The 18627-nt window shown below is 39.3% G+C and overlaps 1 protein-coding gene across 1 annotated transcript in view; it reads left to right on the top strand.

The window, feature by feature from the left end:
* The window catches only part of pcdh1a (protocadherin 1a), an 85157-nt gene extending 67643 nt beyond the window's left edge, over positions 1 to 17514 (top strand). Inside the window, exons 5-6 of the mRNA XM_040151148.1 lie at positions 13741 to 14208; positions 17503 to 17514. Coding sequence (XP_040007082.1) covers positions 13741 to 14111 — 371 coding nt within the window. The 3' untranslated portion in view covers positions 14112 to 14208; positions 17503 to 17514. The remainder of the gene's footprint in view (positions 1 to 13740; positions 14209 to 17502) is intronic.
* The last annotated feature ends 1113 nt before the right edge of the window (positions 17515 to 18627 follow it).

Raw genomic sequence — 18627 nt, 5'->3', positions numbered from 1 at the left:
GTGGTATCACAGCTCAGACCATTAACTACAGCAAAGTATTGAATTGGTTTAGTGTCTTTTAGAGTGGACTTATTCTTGTGGCAGAGATTGCAGCTACATGTAAAATCTAGATGGAACCAGAATAGAAGTCCCATTATCTCAATAAATCTACCCCTTGCATTCAATTTCATACTACCTTCTTGTACACATAAAAGTGATTTCCCTGTAGTTTCATCATTATGTTCAGCTGACTGAAAGACACTGAACACTGACAATAGCATGTTTTTGTCAAAGCCTGAAATTTATTTGTGCTTGAGTACTTACAGTCTGAATATATTCTTTGCATTGTGGTATTACTCTAATTAAAGAATTAAATAATTTTAATGTGGTATCCATCATTTTTTTTATTTTTAGAACAAAAAATATGTAACTGTCCAAATACTTCTAGTCTTGACTGTATAACATGCTGCGTATGTTGTAGAAAACAGAGGAAAAATATACAAAAACAGAGGAAATTATGTTTAAATAATAAAACATAGTTTTATTGTTTAAATAATAGAAAAAAGGAAGGAATAAATCATAAGAGATTTGCTAGAAGCTTTCTGGAACATTTTCTACAGACACATTCCCAGTCCTCTATATTTTAATTGAGGTCTACACAAGCTACTCAGCTCTATCTGCATGTACATAACATGGACGAAACCCCGGATAAGTGTTCTGAATTATGCCCAGAAAGAAAAGTAGACACACATAAGCACACATTAGGTTCCATAAATAGTGCTTTTAACACCATTGCTGCCACAATGTCCGGTTTTAGTACTAAGCTTGTAAAATGAATGAGTGAGCCAGTATGCCTAAGCCAGTGTCCCTAAGCTTTAGATGTGCTCATGTATTACTCTAGCAGAAGTGGATGGCTTGCTGCACTTAGGCAAAAATTGGATAGTATGCTGCCTGCTCTTGCCACGCCAGTGAGTCTGTGCAACAGCACGCTGAAGCAGCAGGTTTGGAGGTGGTAATGTGTGAAACGCAGACTTGAAAGTACAAGTTTATAATGACACATGGAGAAAAATTTCTTCATTAGCAGGATGTCACTTGTAGCTATAGAAGACGCTCCTTTTAGCGGAGTGTCCACTGGCAGTTCCATGGGATCCTGAGTTGAAACTTAGATGATAATTATGGAGGCAGAAATAGAAAGTGGCGGTAGAGCTCTGTTGCTCTCAGAGGGTCTTACCCAGTCTCACCTCAGATGTGATTCGTAGAGCAGGTAGAGCGATGTGCATCGGGGAGCGGATGCCGGCTAGGGGCCAGATCCACTTCAACTTCAGTTGGTCGGGAAGCTCAAGCCAGCATCAGAGAAGGGTCCCGGGGGTCATCTCTCCATCATAGTGTGATGGGGACCAAGAGCCGCTGAAACTCCCTCTAACTAGTGTTCTGCCCTTCAATGATGGATGGCACTTGAGGGACTGGAATTGTACTGTATGGGTCTGACATGCATTTCTTATTTCCAGTGAGTCATGTAGGAATGGAGCCACTGTAGCTTTAAGGTTTTCTCACAGTCAGTTGAAGATATCTTAGAATTCACTGCAGTTAAAGGACCTTAGAAAACTAAGTGAGGACTACATCACGTGAAACTGAAAAAGGCCCCTCTACACTTGATGGAAAGCAGCAGTACATTTTTTGTGTTGTTGTTTGTTTACAAATGGAAATGCACATATCCTCCTGGTGAAAGGATCAATTCTCAATTTTGCAGTTTTGTGTTCACATGGTATATCATGCAGTCAATATCCTACATGCCTTAAGCTAAGTAAAAATGAATTGAATTTGTCTTGCTTAACATCATGGCCAAGCATGTCACTGTGTTATTCATTTAAGGTGACACAACTAACATTTTACTTCCCTTTTACACAAAGTCATTTACATATTTTTACAAGGGCTTGACAGGGTTTTTGATCAATACCACATCAATGTGATTACTTCACCAGTTCTGGAAATGTCTGGCATTCAAAGCTCACTTTAACACTTACTTCCCTGCACAAGCTACCCCTAAAGAGCCCTTATTCTCTAGCCAAAAGTAGAGAAATTCTGATGGATTATTGCATGACGGTGTAGTTTGTTTCCACCATGCATTTCTGCTTTAATAAGAGAGTGTACTTGACTTTATTGTTAAATTTTGACTGATTTATGTTAGTCCAAAACTGCCCAAGCTGTAACATAGACACGTCAATCGTCAATCATGCAGTTCCCTGGTCACCATCAGAGGTCCATTTCACTTAAAGCAATTATATGGATTTTTTCACTTTACCTTTGGGTAACTCTGTCTCAGATGGTCATGTTGCAAGGCCCCAACACTTGTCACTCATCCTGATGAAGTGTCTACTTTGAAACAGTATGTAGCCTGGAGATGAGGTACCCATCAAACACGCAGCAACCACAGGCACTGAAAAAACAGATGGCGAGAGCAGCCACTTTCATAAGTGACAGCGATGTTTACTCTTGTTGTGCATTTGCTGTATTTTTTTTTTTTTTTTTTTTTTTTTTAACATATCTTACTGCTTTCCATTTTTGTTTGTTGTTATTGCTATGGCTCCCTTGCACTTGATTGCCCCAATGTAGCCCACCACTAGCCACATTTACATGGCACAAAAGCATAGTGAATATGCCCAATTTACATTTTTGCCAAACACTGAGCTTAAACCATGCACACAGACAGACCCAGACTACTGCACTGTGTACATGACCTCATTTACCCATCCATTCATTAAATTTTCATTTTATTATCGCATAATGCAGTGAATGTCCTGTCCATTCATGTTATTTTAACGTGATAAATCATTTATATTTCTGCCCCTTGAATACACACTAAAGAGCACATGTGGTCTTCATTCAATTAACCAAAATATATGTCCATGTTTTTTCTGCCCCTCCCCAACATTTACTCTCGAGTCTTAGCAAATATTAGGTCCGAGGTGTTATGTGCTAGATGATTATTTCTGTTGGAGGGTTTCTGCAACTTTCAACAACATGAAAGCTTATAAAAGTCAATCAAACACAAGCAGCTGACAGCAGTAAATCAGTAAGGAACAACAGGGGAGGCTGGAATCATGCTGGCCTCAGGAATCATCATGATGACCCCCCGCTGCCTTCTGTTTTTTGAGTTTCTCTTTAAGTCGATATTTGAAGACTGAAATTTTCAGTTTCCCTTAATAATTATATATTCAATCCTGTTCTTGATTCCATGTGATATTTTCTCCCCTTTGCTTAATCCAAGTCTTGCCAGAAAAGCTATCGTCTGACAGAGGGTATAGACGGGTAGAGCAGTATTGGGGGATTGCTATGTTTTTTTTTCCTGTTGCTTCTCTGCCACACAAAAGGCAATTTTCATAATTCATCATGTTGTAAATTTGAATTGTCCTGGTCCAAACGCATAGTTGTAGTGTTCAAAGCATCGTGGGAAGAGAGCTTTCCATCTGACTGCGTTAGTATGCTGACTTTTCCAGTGAATTGTCAGTCATGCAGCAACTCTCTATCTACAGACAACAGTCAAATAAAGCTTTGCCTCTCTAGGGTCATTATTTAGCTGCTGCATGGACTGCTTACATGATTCTAAAGATCGGATTTTGTGAGATTATGTTGATGTTTGTCCATACTTGGCATGAAAATGATGCACCTCTTGTGTCTGTATTATTTAAATCTCTGTGTATTAACTTTGAACACAGTTATCTCTTTATATCACTTGTGCTGATTTATGCATTTTGCCTGGAATGCATCCAGACTACATAGTAATCTGATAGCAATCTGAGCCTGACCTCTTTTGAGAACGTTTGAGAATATAATGTATGATCAAATGATAAAGGTTGTCCTGGAACAACCATGGCCATAGGCAAGGCTATATGGCCCACAAGACATGGAAATATTGAGGATATGTCACTACAGAGTAAAGAAACTCTCTGAAACTGTGTTTATCATTTCTATTTTCTATTCAGACATCTAGACAGGTGTAGGATAATTAGCAGCTAATGTTAGCTCTCCCAAGTTAACCATGTCTCACACTGCAGACCGTGGAGATCAAAGGCAGAATTAGCAAAGAGATAACGTCTTGATCGAAAGGGGAGGAAGAACAACAAATGGATCATGGAAGACATCCGTTCTACATGTCAATAAGATCACTGACTGAAAGATAGTGAGCATGAAAGTGGTACATCGGAATTAACTCCACGGGGAAAATCCTAAGAGGAAAATAATTCCTTCTTTGATAAATAGAACTGTAGATCACATGTAAAGGAGACTTTGATTTTGTTGTTGAAGAAAATAAAATTAACGATGAGTTATACCCACATTATCTGGGGTAATTTAAACATAGAACCAGAAATATCAAGTCCATATATTGGGTACACTTAATTTCATTCACCCCTCCACTGATATAAAAACAAAAGGAAAAAACATTTTATTCTTGAATCAAGGAAGTTAATTCTGTAATGGGTTAAATGGAGACAGGTTATTATGTGGCCAACCAAGAAAGATAAAAGCAGTAACATATTAAGACCTGAGAAGAAATGCCCATTACTGCCCATTACCTAGGGAAATTCGGTTTTGGGAAATAAACATCTTAAATACAATGAACATTAACAGTAGGACTGGCTGTTTCCTGTTCTGCTGTTAAGAAACGAAAACATCTGCCAAAGTGGTAGAAAGAGCCATAGAGCGCAAATGTGAAAGCCTAAAGCAGGAAGAAAGCTTCAAAGGCAGGGACCAAGAAGGAGACATTCAGACAAGAAGAAGAGACAGGGTTTGGGTGTGAGACAGGAATAGACTATTGATTCCTTCAAGTAAATTTCATGTAGTAATTAAATCAAATAAAAATAAAAAAACCCTGCTTTATTAGCTAATATGCACCAGAAACAGTCTTCTGCTGCTTGATGACATACACATCCACTCACAGTAGAACTAAACAATTCATATTTAGTCAAGTGGTGCAGCTAGATATGTATTCTTAACATTTTATACCAAGGTTTGTTTCAAATTATGAATACCCTGTTGTCCTCTTCCTTTACCTGTGTGGAATTTGTCATGGAGTTATATTGAATTGAATTACACAAAAAAATGAATACGAAATCAGAATCAGCTTTATTGGCCAAGTTGTGTTTGTACATACAAGAAATTTGACTCCGGTTTCCAGTGGCTTTCAATGTAGCGATAGCTGGGTGGTTCTCAGTAACGATCACAATGTCCAGGAAGATACACATTGACATAGAGCAAAAACAAGGATTATAAAGCTGAGCAGAGATAAATAAACATGAACATATATATGTATGATTCAGTTGGAAAGAAAAGCAACAACGAGTCAACCAGTAGGAAACAGTGTTGCAAGGTGTGGGAGAGTGCTGAAATAAATATTAAGGGGGTAGTGTAATAAGTTACTTTATATACATGCAGTGGAGTCCAAAAGTCTAAGACTTTGGAAAAACTTAGGAAAGACTTTTGGACCCCACTGTACAGTAGGTAGTTATGAACAGTGTATATAGTGCATATATACACATCTATGTACAGTATATACAGGTTGCTTGTATATATTTAACAAGTGATGGACGATATACACCTTATTGCACAATCTGAGTTTAAAACTAATATAATTTTAATTTTTAGGTAAGTGGATGTTGTAGTATTACAGGGTTATTGCGAAGGGATTGTTTCTGATATTACATGACTGATTAACTATTCATTAAATGATAGCATGTGGTAAGAACTGAAGAGGGTGCATCATGGGCTCTGTGATGAGATTTAAGTGGGTCAGTACCAGTCTCTCAAAAGACTTCATGACCACAGACGTCAGGGTGACAGTCCTGTAGTCATTGAGTCCTCTGATGGAGGGTTTCTTGGGGACTGGGGTGATTGTGGAGCATTTAAAACAGGAGGGGACTTCACACAGCTCCACAGATCTGTTGAAGATCTGAGTGAAGATGGGCGCCAGCTGATCTGCAGATTTTCAGGCAGTCTGTCTGGGCCTGATGCCTTCCCTGATCCTCTGTCTCAACAACACACCTCCTCTTCCTACATGCTGAAAACAAGTAGGGAGTCACTGGGGAGGGGTGAGATGATTACAGGAGGTGCAGTTGAGATGTCTGAGATGGAGCGGGTGAGGGATGTGTATGTGGGTTTATCAAACCCACATACACATCCCAGTACAGGATCCTCTCCCGACTTCTGTAGACCTCCTCCTTGGCCTGACTTACCTGCCTGAGTTTAGATGTAAAACAGGGCATGTTGTTGAACATGGAGAAAGTCCTAGTGGGAAAACACTTGTCCCCACAAAAAGTGATTTACGATATGACGGTGTCAGTGAGTTCATCCAGGTCTGTAGAAACCCTCCAATCAGTGCCGTCAAAGCAGGCTTGTAGTTTCAGCTTTGTCTTGTTGGTCAATTTCCTCACAGTCTTGACCACAGGCTTTGCAGATTTTAGTTTCCCCTTTAAGTCGGCAGAAGATGAACCAGACAATGATCAGAGAGACTCAAAGCTGCATGAAGAACAGAGAAGAACAGAGTCCTTTAATATACTGTAGCAGTGGTCCAGTGTGTTTTTATCCCTGGTGGGACATTTAATATGTTGTCTGTATTTTGGCAGTTCATGGCTGAGGTTTACTCTGTTAAAGTCACCTCAAATAATCAGGAGGGAGTCTGGATGTTTATGTTCCATGCTGTTTATCTGGTAAGCCAGGTGTTTTAATGTCTCACTAGCAGGCCTGAGGTGGGATGTAAACGCCGACCAAAGAGGAAAACTATCGCGGAAAATAAACAGCTTTACAGTTTATGATGAGAGTTTTTAAGTTTGAGCTGAACATTTTTTTTTCTTAACATTGTGACATCTTTCCACCAACCCTCATTAATGTGAAAGCAGATTCCACCTCCCCTCGTTTTCCCCAATTGCTCCGTTACACGGTCCACTCAGTGGAGATGAAAACCACGCAGCTGTAATGAGCTGTCTGGGGTGGACTCACCGGGCCAGCTTTCAGTGAAGCACAAGGCAGCCGAGCATGAAAAGTCTGCGCTTGTCCTGTTGATGAGCAGCAGTTCATCCATTTTGTTGGCTAGAGAACAGAGATTCAGCAGGTGAATGTTCAAAGTCCCTGCTGTCTTAACTTAACCAGCGTACAGGCACGCTTTCCCTGCCTGTGTCTCTTCCAAGCCCCATAGAGAGCTTATTCTCCGACCAAAATGTCCTCGAAACTTTCCGCATTCGTGAAGATGGGTGAAAAATTGCGTGGAGTGGACTGTTGAACGTTCAGTACTCCAGAAATAGGAAATGCAAGGCTTCCTAGTTCAGGAGTGTACGTGGGGAGTGGACCTAAATGTAATTATGCAACTGGGTTATCACATGGCTACCATAAAAATAAGATTACAAAATAAGTCTACAAACCTAAAATCTTTATGCAGTAATTTTCCTCATTATTCAATTAATTTGATAAATGACATGTTGTTATAGTACAAATGATCATTCTATTTTCATGGCACATGATAAATTAGTAATATTCTCAATGTAGTGTATACCATGTTCATATGTATTTCCTTCATACTGGACTCATACATACTTAAAGATGTATGTCTTTGCACTAATTTTATATTTTAATTATTCTACATCCACTGTGGCGAGGGCCACAATTGATGTAGAATAATTACAAAATACCTGTATTGGCCGAAGGAACAAATGCACATTTCTAAATTTAGGCACTGATGTCTAACTAATGCTTTTCAAACTCAACATGCTCATTCTACTCTGAGTCCTTGAAGCCCTGTCTGCATGAATATGAGAGTGAACCCAGCATATAGAGTAATGCTGTTTATTATCCAAGCAGACTGCTCTAATTAAAGATTTAGGCAAAACGATGTGGGCATCTTTTCCTTTGTAAATGTAAATTTAGCTTTAACAGTAGATCTATGGTCAAACCATACTATACTGTAGGCTGGATTGATAGTTGGTTTATCCATCTGCTTTATTATTGAGGATTTATTATGTACTTATTAATTATTATTAATGTATGTAATGTATTTAATGTATTTGGTGTTACTTTGCAGTCCCATTTATTAACTGCAAAAACAAAGCTGATATTGTTTGAACTAAGTCAATTGAGGAACAGTCTTGAGACTGATCATACATGATAATCATGAACTTGAATCTTGTATGTTCATGATAAATATTTTTTTTTTTTTTTTTTTCCATTGGCTCCATTGGATCAATATTCTGTTGTTAAAGTTCAGAATACAATCTCCAGTCAGTAATTGGCTTGCAAGTCTGACATGTTGTGGGCAGAGGCATGAACCTGTTCTCCACACAAGCATTTAAAAAACACCTCTGTGCACCAACAAAGAAATGATTATTTTACGTACAAAAGATACCATATTATCATTTAGCACTGTTTCCTCCCGTTCCTCCAACAATGTTTTGAATCTATTTAATCTGACGATGCCTTGTGTGTGTCACAGTTTGACAAACCCTTAGTATTGGTTGACATATCATACCGCATATCAACTTCTCGATTGGAGGCGCTGGTGCATAGCATAATCTGTCAGCAGTTGCTAAGGCATTGTCAAGTGCAGTGATACAAAAGGCAGTCTTCAAATAAAGGAACTCTAAGACCAAACAGTGGATGGAGAGAGAACTGACAGGAGGTGTACCATCACCCACTGAACCATCTACACAGGCTTTTCCTGACGGGCCTCTGGCCGACATGTCCACTCATCAGCCTTTGTCAGCAAGAGGCTGCTCAAGAAGCCGGGAATTCAGACCTTACTGACTCTGTGAAAGAGACACTTACACGTGGGCCTAAAAATTCAATTTCATCTTCTGTAGACAGTTTGACTCAATAATGAACCTGTTTCCACCACAACATTTAACCATTTACACTTAGAAACCAAACACAGATAGAATCATCTCCATGGCAGTATAAAGTGATACATTCACATATTTTCATTTAGTCCTGAAATGAAAGACATGAAAACATCCATTAGCAATGCATTTATGATAGGCTTTAATAATAAACTTATCCAACAACGCTGTCTAAGAAGGCAGGTGATGCTGTGCATGGGAACTATTGTACACAAAGCATACTTTGGAATAAACACATACCAATTAAGTGCAGAATAACGCCTCAATATTTTCTAAATGGTTAACTGCAGCATCAACTCACATCTCACTTTTTGTAAAGGCAAGGTAATAAAGCCTTCAAGCCTGCACATTGTAATTTTTCCATTACAATGAGCCAAGAAAACATGCATGTCAACACTGTGTTTGTGTGCTTGTAGCAAGTTTTTTCTCTCTTAAAAATGTACCTCTGGAGAAAAAAGATTGTTTTTGGAAGCTTCTGCTTACTGTGAGATAGTATTCTGAGCACTTGAATAACAAGACTTGACATGTCATAGCTAAAGAAATACAAACCCTGGTTTCTTGTTGTTTCTCTACACGGAGGATGACATCCACAGAATACATTCACACAGTTATTATACTGATAGCCAGCACCAGACACTAATGTCTGCTCAGATGTGGGATATTTCTTCTTTTCCTTTTGTTTCTTTGAGCTTTATAGTCATTTTCCACATAAACTGTTTGCAGGGACCACAAATATACCATTAATATCACTCACACACTCCCAAACGATAGTAGCTGTTATCCCTCCATGAGCTGTGGGTCTCTCATATTTGTTCGCCATCGATCATAGCAGTGTGGCGCACACGCTGGAAAGCAGCCGGTGGGGAGAGGCTGCAATCAAACAGAGAGGAGCGGTGTGAAATCTCAGGAAGAGGCAGCTTCCCCCATGCCTGTGGGCAGGGGATCAGACGACGAGGAAGCCTGCCTCAGACACTCAACACCTCCCACTGGCACCGTGATGCAAGCTGCATGCAAACCCACCCCTCACATGTATCTGTTAGCCAGGGGGTTAAGCTTTGTGTGTACCCCCACTCTGTAACTGCACTGTGCATGTTATGCTTCTGCATTGGAGGTGGTTTTAGAAGCTTTGCTAAGCTTCAGTGTGAGTCGCTGATGTGGTATTGAAGGTGTTAGGAGGTGGAAATTACTGTTTTGGTTTTTTTCCATGATATTGCTTTAAGCAAGCAGACGGGACTGACCCATTATAAAAGGAGAATGCTGAAGGTGCAATCTATCCCCAATACTAGAGGAAAAGACTTTTGCTATGCAGAGAGGAAGAAATGTCATTGAGTCACTGCTCCTCAAAACCAAATCACAGGCTCTGTAAATTCAGTCAACCTGTTCCAGCCACTGGCATAATAGTGCTGTGGTTTGCCCATCTGTTCTCCATTGTCCACCTTGGCTCTCCATCCATGACATACAAGACTATAAACTCTAAAGGGTTTGTTCCAGACTGTGAGCAGATTTATTTCAGGTATAGGTGCAGCAGAAAACAGGTTTGAGTGGGTGAGAAAATACCAATTTTCCCACTGTGCCTTTGGCTACTCCTTCACCTCATGGTTGACTCATTTGCTTCATCATGTCCGCCAAATATTCAAACAATGATTGTTGAAGCTAAGAGTGGGAGTGTGTTTTGATGTGCAGAGCAGACAGTACAGTATTCTGCCACACTGTAAGTGGGTACTACAGCTACAGATGGCTAATGTCCACAGCCAAAGGCAGACACAAAAGTATAATTATCAGTATTGATTTTTTTGTAGAGATGGATTTGAATGTGACAGAAAGGTCGGTTCAAGCAAATGTACAAACTTGTGCTTTCGCGAATGATACACCCTATCATAACGTGCTGTCATAACAACAATAAACAATTTATTTTTATTATATATTGAAAAACTCTGGCGAGCTGATCTGTAAATTGGAAATTATATGCACAATAGAATGCTAATGATAGCACATAGCTACAATTACTCCAACAAACAGGTTGCAGTTGAATATAAACCTCTCATTTGTTAGATTGTCTGGTAAGAACATAAAATATGTCAAACGTACTTTATAAATAAAACCATACAAAATTTAGATGAAACGCTAACAGACAAGTAATGGTCTACTAAAATAGCTGACGTTTGAGCATCTATGTTCTCTCTTGCTGATGTGTGATATGTGCTTTGGCATCGTTGGAAGAAAATGGCAGACTTTGGCAAGCTTGGCGGTGTATTTAGCTGTCATTGCTGATTTTCTGGCCCTTGATGATGATGAGCACACATCAGAATGTGCTTTAATTCATGTCACCGATGCATGGTATCATTTTACATTACATGTTTTTCTTTTCGTTATTCGTTATTCTTTTCGGCATTCCATTAAATAAGTCCAAATCATATTTTCTCAAAACACAGTAAAGCTCAAGTCAATCATGAACCTCACTGTCAGTGAAGATGGTCTAATCAGTGTTAACTTTTATGTGTTTTATTTCTTCTTCTGTGAGACTGAATGAGTTGAAAGAAAAAATATACATTAAATATGACTATTTGGCTAACTGAGAGTTTGCTATGCCCGTATTCATAACGTCCACTATCACGTGCACACACATAATGGCAATTTCTAATTCATAAAGAAAGAAATATGCCCAATTGTGACATGTGAAGTGTTTTAGAAAACCTTTGTAAATTGACCTTTTTTTTCCCATACACTGAGTTTTAGTTGTGGAGCTACGCCAAATTTTACACGAGGCCGCATGGTGTGGCATAAACCTCCTGGAAGCTGTGGAGAGGTTTTAATCAAGTGTGAAATCCTTTTGGAGTAGATGCCTACACAACTGTGTTTGTGCTTAGAAGCGTACTCCTCAAGCCTCTCCCCAGCTCTCTTCCCATGAACATCTTTTGTAGCAAGAGTCCATTTCACTGCAGTGATGCATACAGACGACGCTTTTAGTGGAGCTCAGAAAATGAAACTCCAATCATCATGCATCAGGTAGAGTGCATACACACTCTTGCCTTAGTTGCCTGTCTTTTATGAAAGCCCCAAATTCAGTTTCTTCTTTCTTAATCAGGCATAAAAATGTACTTCATTCATTTGAAAAGAATCTTACCTCATTGACATTGGCCTCGTAAACACAGAGAAGAATTTGCCACTAAGCATAATGATACAATTAAGCATGAATACGGCAGAACATTGCTCAATTGTGAAGTAAATGTATTAAGTAACCTAAACATCTAGCTATTTAGGATTACAGGAACAATAAGATTAACTGCAACAATAGATCAAACTATGCATTATTCTCGTCCAATTATTATTATTATTTTAATAAACAGTGGGGCAATTATATATGGATTATTCATGAGAAATGAATATTTTAGACATGAATAAGGAGAAGGAAATGAGAGAAGATAATTAATTAATTTAATTTAATTTTTAAGCACTTTAAAATCTGAAGTCATGCCTGACCAACACACAAGCTTTCTCACTTTAGCTTTTGATTGATTGAAGGACCAGATGCAGTTTTTCCAGCCTCAGATGTCTGACATTTTGTCGGATAATTATCTTGCCAGTGGTCATGAGCACAATACTGATGGTACGTCTCACAGGCTTACTGTCAAGCTGGCATTTTCTCTTTAAGCTGTGAACTCTCACCACTGCCTCTAATACGTCATCTCTTGTGCTTACATCATTCACATGCAGCAACGTCCTTCTACTCATTGTGTGTGCAGCACCAAGCTCTCCAGCTTCCCTATGAATACATTTACTCTCTTTCACACACTGTCCGGTAGCCACAAAACAAGACAGAGCATCCGTGATGGGCATGTTCTTCCACGGTGTGAACAGCGTGGTGGCTCTACAGTAATGCATTTATCACAGCAATCAAAACTTTATAGGTAGGGGATGAAACAGACTCACAGATCTTAGTTGTCTGCTCCTCTCTTCACAGACATTGATTTGGCTGTCCTAGTCTGAGACTGTAGGGCTAACAAAGATAAATTGAGTGATATTTCCATTTAATCTTGGCTGTATGTTTAGCTTGTCAACAGGTGGGCTGCTTAACAAGTCTATTGTTCGCCAGCTGCACATTTCTGGTAAACAACTACAAGGGTTCCCCAGAGCAGTTTCACTCTCAGAAACTGATACTCTTGAGTGATAGTTGAAGCAAACTTATTTTGGAGCTTTCACAGATTGTACATTCAAATGAGGTCACTGGGTCATGGACCCATTTATTTAATTAGGCACAGTTGAAAAAAATGGATTATAATCAAGGGCAGGGAACACATTTCAGCACTGTCAATCAATAACTCATTCAGCAGTGGTTTTGCCCAAAGGGACCCAGCCATTCCCTTTGTAATCAAATTCTGTATGTCTATAGTATGTGTGTCTGTAGTATTATGTCTATTCCTGTTTTTTTTTTTTGGTTTTTTTGTATTTCATGTTGACACACAATTGGAGCACCATTCACAGCTTACAAATCACATTTAACAGAAATCAATATGTTGTTTCTGAATGTGTTAACAATACAGTGATATACTGCATTACAAATATGCCTGACACACTGCTGTTGGATACTTCTAAATGACATTGACATACAGCACACTATCTCCTGAATGTATCACATCAGTTGGTGGACTACACACACAGTAGCGCTCATTACGCAGTGCATAGCAACAGCTACATAGCAACTGCTGCTGACTGCTTAGCAACAGCTGCAAAGACCTCAAGGGGGGTTCATAGGGTGTTTCAGATGACACCGTTTCTGTTCACAAATGCCTTTTATGACTTTTTTTCTTTTATGAGTGTTGCTCCGGTGTTTATCACTATGAAGCTCTCTCTGACGGTAGTGTTTTCTATCTCCTGCCCACAGATATCCGCTCCCTACCTGATGTGGCAATGACCGGAAACTGTACAACAGAGTGCAGCGAATTGGGCCACTCAGACGCCTGCTGGATGCCCGGGCATCCCTCCCCTGTACGCAAGACCAGGAACCCCCCCAAACTCTCCACCTTCGTGCCTTACCAGGAGAGAGGGAGCCTGGGACGCCTGGCAAACGGGAGCGCCAGGCTGGGTGGCGAGGAGCACCGGTCGCGCCTTCCGCCCTCCCGCAGTGCCTATTCCAGCAGCGGTCATGACGCCAGTCAGGACTGCCCCTTGGAGGAGATGCCCCTGAGTGTAGCCTCTGAGTTCCCGCCAACCTCCCCTTCTGCCCACACTCCAAAAAGAGAAATTTACCTGTGAGAATTATCATCATCTGATCGGTGCACAAATGAGGAAAGATACACCCACTTCGGAAGGAGAAACAGGCTGTCCACACACTAAAGCCAATGCCCGTTTTGTAGGTAACAATAGGCTGTGACTCATTCAATCACTGGCATGAACACTTGTTTTTGTCATTTCCTCCTTAAATTATTAATTTATTAGCATATTTATTGAGAATTCCACAAAGTTAATTGATGCACTTAACTCATTTATTTATACAAAATCTTCAAGGATACAATTCAAACAGATCAAAAGGAAATGCAGATGGAAACTGCTACTTTAGTAGTAAATAATTAATGTTGTAGTTAGCCAAAACCGATTCTGTGAAGTGATCTCTTGAATTTGAAAGTTGTGATTAGTGCTCTTGTGCCATTATTAGATATAATTTAATTGACAGCCAGTCAGGCCCTATCAAAAGGCAAGCCTTTTGTCTAACAATCAAATGAAATGGTCTATCTTAATGTACAGAGCTGTAAATACATTTGAATGGTGTGTTCTACATATATTTTTGTCTGGCAAAAGCTGAAAAAAATTGCCTCAGAATTTTAGCATATTTAAGCTTTTCTTTGCTGCTGCTGTTTAAACTTGATTGAAACCATGTCCAGAAGTGGAGCTCGATACTGTGGAAGGCATTTATCCATTCCACGCAATCAAACACACCTTTGACCCCTAATCATGGTAGAATGGCCTTTACCTCTGCTCCCTGTAGAGCGCTGCCAGTGGTGGAGAAAGCTGTGTGGCAACATTTAAACTGACATTATGTTCCACTGACTCTCAGCACTGTAACCTATCGTTCATCATGAAAACGGTTGACTTGGTCACAGTACCCCGGAGTCACAATGACCAAACACAGAGTACTCACTAGACACATTCTGATTGGCTTTTCTTATAAAACCTTGTGACTCACCCTGTTGATGAAATCATACCAGTCTATCAGTTTAAAATGCTTTTCTCTATTGTGACAATCAGACAGGCTATACGTGTTACTCACAATCCTTTCCTCTAAAGTCCTTTCCCCTCATGATCTATAAGATCTTCAGTAGATTGGATGAATACATGAGTTATTTTATGTATTTCCTCAAATAGTGACTGGGGTATTTATTTACCTCAACTGCAGAAAGTAATGGGCCTTTATTTGAAGTGGGCGTGTATCAGAGGCAGGACTTGATTTCTAATTCCCTCTGTTTGAGAGGTATAATTGGTCTGAATTTAGTACACAGCTTTGTTTCGATCCACTCCCCGTTTACCCTGTCAAGATGGTTCATTACGCTGTTAATACAAACTTGACACCTCCTGTAACTGTGTCAAATTAAAAGCCCGTATCAGTGGACAGAAACCCTTCATTCCTTAACAGGGCTTTTATTGTGAAATACTTGCAGGAATTGTACATGCCACAGCAGCCGGATGGGATTAAAGGACAATAAAGCAAAGTTGATCAGAATGAATGAATCAAATGCCACCACTATGTCAGTCTGAACCCTGTAAAAATAGAATGATTATCAATTTATTAAATTAAAGCGGTAGAAATGTACATTATGCTTAACTGGCATGCAACTTATATGAGAGGCAACAGGAGTTTATCCACCCTTGCTTTTTGCCAGGCCTGTATTTGGGGGCCAGCCTTTATTTGTTCATGTTGACCACGACCCCTATTGCAGACCCAGCTTTTAATTGACTACTGGTTTTGATTTGAAGAAATGTCGAACATGAAAGGGCACTTGAGTGTTGAGAGCCACTGGAGAGATGGAGTACTTTTGGAAGTTAATATCATACTGATGTAAACTAGATGAGTGCTCTACATTCAGAGTACTTTCTTTGTTTTTCAAAGCATGAGCTCTCGATAGATATATACTTCATCAGATTTGAATTCAAAAAACAATGTGCTCCCAGAAATGATTGAACTAACAGACATTGTGGACCTCTATTTTTTACCTAATAAATAGATAGTTTTGAAGAAACCTTCAGTTATTGTCAATAACATGAGGGACTTCAAAATAAATACTTGTTTCAGTATCAGTAATTAATATCTGCAAATGCAGAAAATTGTTGAGTCTAAACATAGGTTTGGATGGCAGGAGTCAGGCATGATTTACTGCAACTCCAGTTAATGAAGATTTTCCTTGTATTTAGGACAACATGCTTAATAAGTTATTAGGCATTTTTCTCCTCTGGCTATTGAACAGAGAATAAAAAATAGGGCATGCCCATGGGCTTTCTTCATCTTTACAAAGATTTTCCAAGCGAATCTGAAGGATATGTCTGAAGGACACTATATATTAGTCAGTAATTAGATGTTAATGATTACTATACTAGCCTGCCATACAACATCATAGGGCTGACCGGTGTCTTTGATTTAAACACTGATTTGATTAGATTTGTAGTTACCTTGCACCTCTGCAGAGTATTTCCATAGTGAGATTGTGTGTCTGAGTAAGGGTGGAAGAGCCTAAAATGGACATTTCTTAATTAGGGTGAGTAATGAGCTTGAGCTAGGGCATGTGCGAGCACACCCCCAGGACAAGGCACCCACCAGATAATGCAAATCCACCCGTAGAGCTACAATCAGTTAAAAGTGGTGTTTTTATCAGCACTTACCTCATCATGCTGCCATTGAAAACTGCATTTAGAATAATTAAACTGAACACATATGGAAATTACTGGACATGGCCATGATTAAATAAGGTGGGCGATTATCCTGCCTTGAGGGGGAGAAGGCACATTATGCCGTTTTCAAAGCCATTTAGCGACTGAAATAAAATTCAAACAACAGCCATGATACACTGTGATTAAAACCCCACGGCTCCCCCGAGCACCCCTCTCAGAGCTGTGGATAGCTGCTTCGTGAACTGAAAGCAGCGGGTAAGATCACTGACCTGAAATTAATGAGAAGTGAGAAAGATAGCTCTGAGTGATAAAACCAATGTCACATAGCCTCAATCATAAGTTTATCTATTCAAATGCTTTGACTCGATTCTGATTCACAATTGCTTTGCATCCAGATTTATCTCTGGGGTTAAATCTTAACATGATTCCAGCCTGAGTGCTCTTATCGTGCTAGTGAATCTGGAAAGTATCTTCAGATTTGTCTCTTTGATCACCAGTACATTAATTAAATAGGGTAACTTTTAGCAGATAAGTCTTAATTGTCGGTTGTCGCACTAAATGGAATGATTCGAGTTTGATTTAAGTCCTCTGCAAAACAAAAACAAGCCTGAGCCTATTTTTTCCCCCTCTCGTGATGAGTCGGACTCTTTCACTCCAGCCGATAATGACCTCCTGCTACTCACCCCTGGAACAATATATCACCAGGTTTGACCTTTCTTTTGAACTCATGCTGAAAGAACTGTGTTTACTTCTCTCTCAAACACAGAACGGTTCTTCTTGATCAAAGTAACTGGACATCATGAAGCACCTGAATACACTCAAAAGTATGTTGAATAATGTTTAATTTGTACTTAACATTGATTTAATGTTGAATTCACTTGAGTATCTTTTGCCTCTCTGTAGTGTGTATTGTATGGTGATCATTTATGTGGACAGATGGACAAACTACTGTACTGAAATTGGCAAGGGATTATTTCTTACTGGTCAAAGACTCTTAGCAAACTGGTTGTGTGAAAAAAATAGGAAATCTGTTGGTGGTGTAATGTACATAGATCTCCACAACCATGTGTCTGCTGTAAGGCAGGCTGTGATTTTAGCATGAATTCCAAAGATAATTGGTAGAAACTGTTTACTCTTTTTTTCTTTTACTTTACTTTCTGAAATGTCAGTGCTGGTTCATATTCAAAAGGCCCTCTCCCGAATAAACCGAAATTAACTGAACATTTCATCTTTTTCACAGTTCATCTAGAACAAAGACAATTGCCTTGAAAATATGTCTTTGCAAGAGAGAATCTAGTTGTTATCCTAATTGTTGGTATATTTATATAGGATAAAATGCTTGTGATGCCATGTTTTTGTACAGTTTTATGTACATACAAGTGAAGCTTTCTAAAAGTTCTGAGAAAAGCCGATGGCATATAAAAATTGTAAAATGTTTTCTTGAGATGTGCACATTTTGCCTTGGTTGGATTAACCTTTGCTGAGTCAGTGTGAATGTGGCCGTTCTATGCCTGCACTGTAGTCATTCACCGGCTCCCACCTCCTGAGGACTTAATCAGTTTTTATGTTTATTGTGAACAGTGGATTGTCTTATCTTACCAGTTTGTTAAACTCCTGTGTTCTGCTTTGTTCTGTTTTCGCATGTTGACAAATTCTCTTGTAATACTGTAAGTCCTCATGAACTTTGTAATAAAATCACTTCAGGGAAAAAATGAATGCTGTCAGTGTTTTCTTTGTTTTCTCTTATTATTCATCGCTTTTGAGTGTTAAACAGGGGTTTGGTTGTTACATTTTTGTAAGAGGCTTTGCAGCCTTGAAGCTACATTGTGTAAAATGTGTCTCACTCTAAGACCCTGGCCCATTTAAAAGAACTGATATTCTTGTCATGTGG

The sequence above is a fragment of the Xiphias gladius genome, chromosome 17, assembly GCF_016859285.1.
Source record: "Xiphias gladius isolate SHS-SW01 ecotype Sanya breed wild chromosome 17, ASM1685928v1, whole genome shotgun sequence".
Lineage (NCBI taxonomy): Eukaryota > Metazoa > Chordata > Actinopteri > Istiophoriformes > Xiphiidae > Xiphias > Xiphias gladius.
The sequence above is the reverse complement of the archived record's forward strand: the minus strand, read 5'-3'. Positions and strand labels throughout refer to the sequence as shown.